The following is a 3,818-nucleotide window of genomic DNA, read 5'->3' as shown; positions in this document are numbered from 1 at the left end:
ATGCTGTTCTTTGTTTGTTCCTTTGGGTGAAAGCAGTGGACTATGCTTTTGCATAGTTTGTGTGGACATAGATGCTGTGGTTTTTTTGTTTCTCTTTCAGATACCATTCAAAGTAAAACTGGCTTAAAACTGCTATTTAGTGTTACCATCAACTTCTTAGAAGCACATGATTCAGAACCAGTTTTTTCTGGAAGGAAGTATCTGCACTATCTGGCTAAATCTAGCTCTGTTCATTTAACTGCAGTTACCTATGAGGGCTATACCTCAATTTGCAGATATACTACACAAATGTGAAGCTATTACAGGTGAACTGTATAGGAAACTAGACTTTAAATTTTGCTGCTCACAGGATGATTTAGTAGGTAACAATTAGTTTAGTCAGGTAAGCTATGGTTGGAAATAAGTACCACACAAGTATATATTTAACCAGGCATAGGTAGTCTGTACTTTGCTCAAGACCAATCTACTAGCAAAAGATGGCAAATATTTTCTTTATTTAGTACTGAGATACAAAACTCATAACATTTTACATGTACTTATTCTACTTCCTTTCTGCCCATTTCAGCTGTAGCCAGGCACTCTGCACTAGCTCTCTGAACCCCTACTCTGCTGTAGAAGGGAGAGATCTAATATAAAAGTTTAGCACCCCTAGCTCCAACTCTGAGCACTCTCTGGCCTACAAGATCACATCCAAGACAACAAACAGGCAAAGTATAGCAAATATCTAACTTACACACAGACCTCAGTTTCCTATGTATTCATGTGTCTGAGAGGATCAACAGGTGCTTGTCAGTCTCGTGCTGTTCCCCTCAGCCCAGCTGGGATGTAGATGAACAGTTTACAACCATTACCAGCTGCCCTCAGTGAGCTAGAAAGAAAGAGACATGGATTTTGCTGCCCTGGGTTGTAGGGCATGCACCTTTTCTCAAGTGGTCTTGACTTTACATTTAGACTGGCCCAAGGCTAGTCACAGTTTAGCTAAGGCTAAGGTCTGTATAGCTTAGGCTATCCAGTTCAGTGAAAACTTAAGTAGAAACAACAGAAATACCTGTCAATAAGTTACATCCAAGAACTTTCAAAGTTCATCTCCTAGCCCCTGGCTGGTAACTACACAGAAATGAGCAGAGTGACTATGATAAAGTTACTTGAGGGCTATAGTACAAACTTCTAATAGCTGCTGCTTTAGAGCAAAACAGCTGCATGTCTCTTCTGTGCATGACATTGAATTACAGCAATGTATGGAGACAAGTGCAGGAGTTTTAAAGTCCAACTCTGGACAGCCAGGATGAAAGGAAAGAAGATGCTGCAAGAGTGATTTTACAATCAGTTTCTCAGTAGACATCTTCCAATAGCAAGCTTTTTTAACGTGAAGATTTGCTGAAATGACTCTCACTGTATCTGACAGATTGCTAGTTCTGTCAGGAGCATCAGCACTCCAGTTAGGTATTGGCTTTGGCGAAACTGTAAGAAAGAAAAAAGGCATGTCAAAATGAAAATCCTCTGTACCCAGAACAATAAAGTCTGCACATCATAGACTAAATCTAAGCAATTGCATTACACAAACTGTTCTTTAACTCAGAAGACTGTATTGTATTCCTTGAAGAAACTTCAGGAAGGATTAATCTTCCATGTTTTAAAGCATGTTATAGATACCTCTATAGGGAGAACAGCACCTTTGTGAAAAGGGTTACCAACAAATTAGTTTTAAGCAAGATGTTTTGACTCTCTTAAGATCTTCTGTCTCTTAGCTCACCCATGCACCAGTTATCTCTATATAGCAGGTTAATTATATTTGTCTTCTCTGTCTTAATAACTGCAATACTATAAAGCTAATTAACTTTTTTTAAAAGATTTTTGACTAAGTTTGGAATCTTTTTAAGCCTAAGTTTTGGCCACTGGGCAAACAAACTTTCCTGTTTATACCACAGCTAGTACACCTATTTCTGGCCCAAGATTAGGGCTAGTAGCTTCTACTGCAATGTAGTAGTAAAATACTGTACTGATAGTTGTCCCAACTCCAGAACTAATTGTAACTACTAAAAGCTGAGGGTTTAACAACTCCCTGTAGGAAATTACACATAAGAAACTTGATACCTTCAGTTTTAAAAGTAAGGCATTTCTAGACAGGTACAGCTATTTTATTTGTCCAGCACGGGTTAAAGCCTCACCTTTATAATCCCATCACAGTGTGCTGAGGCAACTGCTGTAGAAACTTTCACCAGTTTTGTGGCTGACAAGTGGATCTTAAAGTGTCTGTAGAAGTGGGAATAGAGGCAGTCCATAAACACATCCACCTCTTCTTGAGTGATCTCTCCTGGAGTTTTTTGGACTGTGTCCCACAGAGCTTGGGCATCCTCCAGATTAATGGCATACGAAATATGCAGAGGATGGGGCAGGCGGGGGACAGAAAAAACAAGTTCTGTGGCAGATGCGGGTTTCTCCACTTTACATCCAGTCCACATGGCTGCCATCCAACTGAGATTGAAAGGGCTGAGGGATAAACGGCGGAAGCAGCAGTCAAAAGTCTTCTGAAACCAAGTTCCAACAATGGCCGTGTAACTCTCTGCCCCATTAACAAGGAACAGAGGTAAACAAGTGAAAGCCTCTGGCAAGTTCTCGGAAAGCTCATCTCCAGCCACACAGCAGAACCAGCCTGACCATACCAGTTTCTCTTCAGAGTTTTTTGGGGAGGCCGATGATCTTGAGGAAAGCTGAGATGAGGAAAAGAAGCATTTGATTTTTTTTTTTTTTAGGCAAATGGTTTTTGTTTTATAATTTCAGGTGTTTGGTAGAAGATTTTTTTCAGGACCTCACATGCAACATTCTTTAAAGCTCATACAGTTATTTGGTCTGCTCATTACATCTCTAAAAGACGCATGCAATTCTGTTGAAAACAGCAGGAAAAACTTCTTACGTCATTAGGAACAGTCCTGAAATCAGAGTTTATGCTGCTCAAGAAAAGCCATCGCATGGTACATCCTATAACCATTGCCATGCTGGACTTGGCAGTTCAGTAGCATCTCGAGGCAAACATTTTAGAAATATTAGACTTGAGCTATGGCCAAGAAATAGGATTATACCCATTTTATCCAAGAAGTTAAATTACGTGTCCAAGCTCTTGCAGTAAATCGATCACTGAGCTAAAAAATTAGATGATTGCTCCTTTTACTCTGATTTTATCCATTAATTATAATTAGCAGAACTGCTGCGAAGGCTCCTTACCTGCACAAGAATCGCCGCCTGGTCTCGGTCGCTGCCTTTCAGGTCTGGGAGGCTGGTGACAGCCACTTTGATGTCCAGCTCACCCCCTATCTCCACCGCCAGCCCTTTCTTCTTCTCGGCGGCGATGAAGGCGCTGAGGAGCCGCGAGTAATCCCTCAGGTGAGCCTCGGAGAACCGGTACAGGGGGGTCACGCTGTACAAGGACCACTGCTTGCGCAGTAGAAACGCCGTTCTCTGGGAATCTGCGTCTTCCTAAACCAAAAAAAGTTAAGACGTTCTATATTAAAAGCCAACAAACAGGGAGAGCTTCCCCCTGGGCTGAGGGGACGGGTAGGCCTCACCGCAACCCCCGCCGCCGCCCGGGCCTTCACCTGCGGGCGCCGCGGCGTGGGCAGCAGCCGGCTGCTGGGGCTGAGCCCGGAGCGCCTGCGCGCCCTCCCGAAGGGCAGCCCCCAGGACAGCCGCCCGGTGCTGGGGCGCGGCCGCCCCGTCCCGTCCGCCGCCGCCTCCATCACCGGGCCGGGCGCCGCTCCCCGCCCTGGCGTCTTTTGAACGCCCTTCCCGTCAGCCCCCGCGGCGCGCTGGGCGTGGCGGTG

At 44.2% G+C, this 3,818-nt stretch overlaps 1 protein-coding gene across 1 annotated transcript; it reads right to left on the bottom strand.

Annotated features, from left to right (window-relative positions):
• Window positions 1-353: 353 nt before the first annotated feature.
• On the bottom strand, window positions 354-3,734 carry CENPL (centromere protein L). The gene is made up of 4 exons (XM_065649103.1): window positions 3,564-3,734; window positions 3,223-3,474; window positions 2,169-2,711; window positions 354-1,461 (listed from the first exon to the last, which is right to left on the bottom strand). Exons 1-4 carry the CDS (start codon window positions 3,732-3,734, stop codon window positions 1,390-1,392), a joined length of 1,038 nt encoding a protein of 345 aa, XP_065505175.1. The 3' UTR covers window positions 354-1,389.
• Between the last annotated feature and the right edge of the window lie 84 nt (window positions 3,735-3,818).

This window comes from Caloenas nicobarica, chromosome 20, assembly GCF_036013445.1.
Source record: "Caloenas nicobarica isolate bCalNic1 chromosome 20, bCalNic1.hap1, whole genome shotgun sequence".
Classification (NCBI taxonomy): domain Eukaryota; kingdom Metazoa; phylum Chordata; class Aves; order Columbiformes; family Columbidae; genus Caloenas; species Caloenas nicobarica.
Note: the sequence above shows the minus strand (reverse complement) of the source record. Positions and strands in the feature narration are given on the sequence as shown.

Coding starts and splice junctions, on each gene's coding strand:
- CENPL (XM_065649103.1), bottom strand. CDS start 3,734: ATGGAGGCGGCGGCGGACGGGACGGGGCGGCCGCGCCCCAGCACCGGG. Junction 2,712..3,222: donor AGGCGGCGATTCTTGTGCAG/GTAAGGAGCCTT, acceptor TCCTCATCTCAG/CTTTCCTCAAGATCATCGGC. Junction 1,462..2,168: donor ACTGTGATGGGATTATAAAG/GTGAGGCTTTAA, acceptor TCTTTCTTACAG/TTTCGCCAAAGCCAATACCT.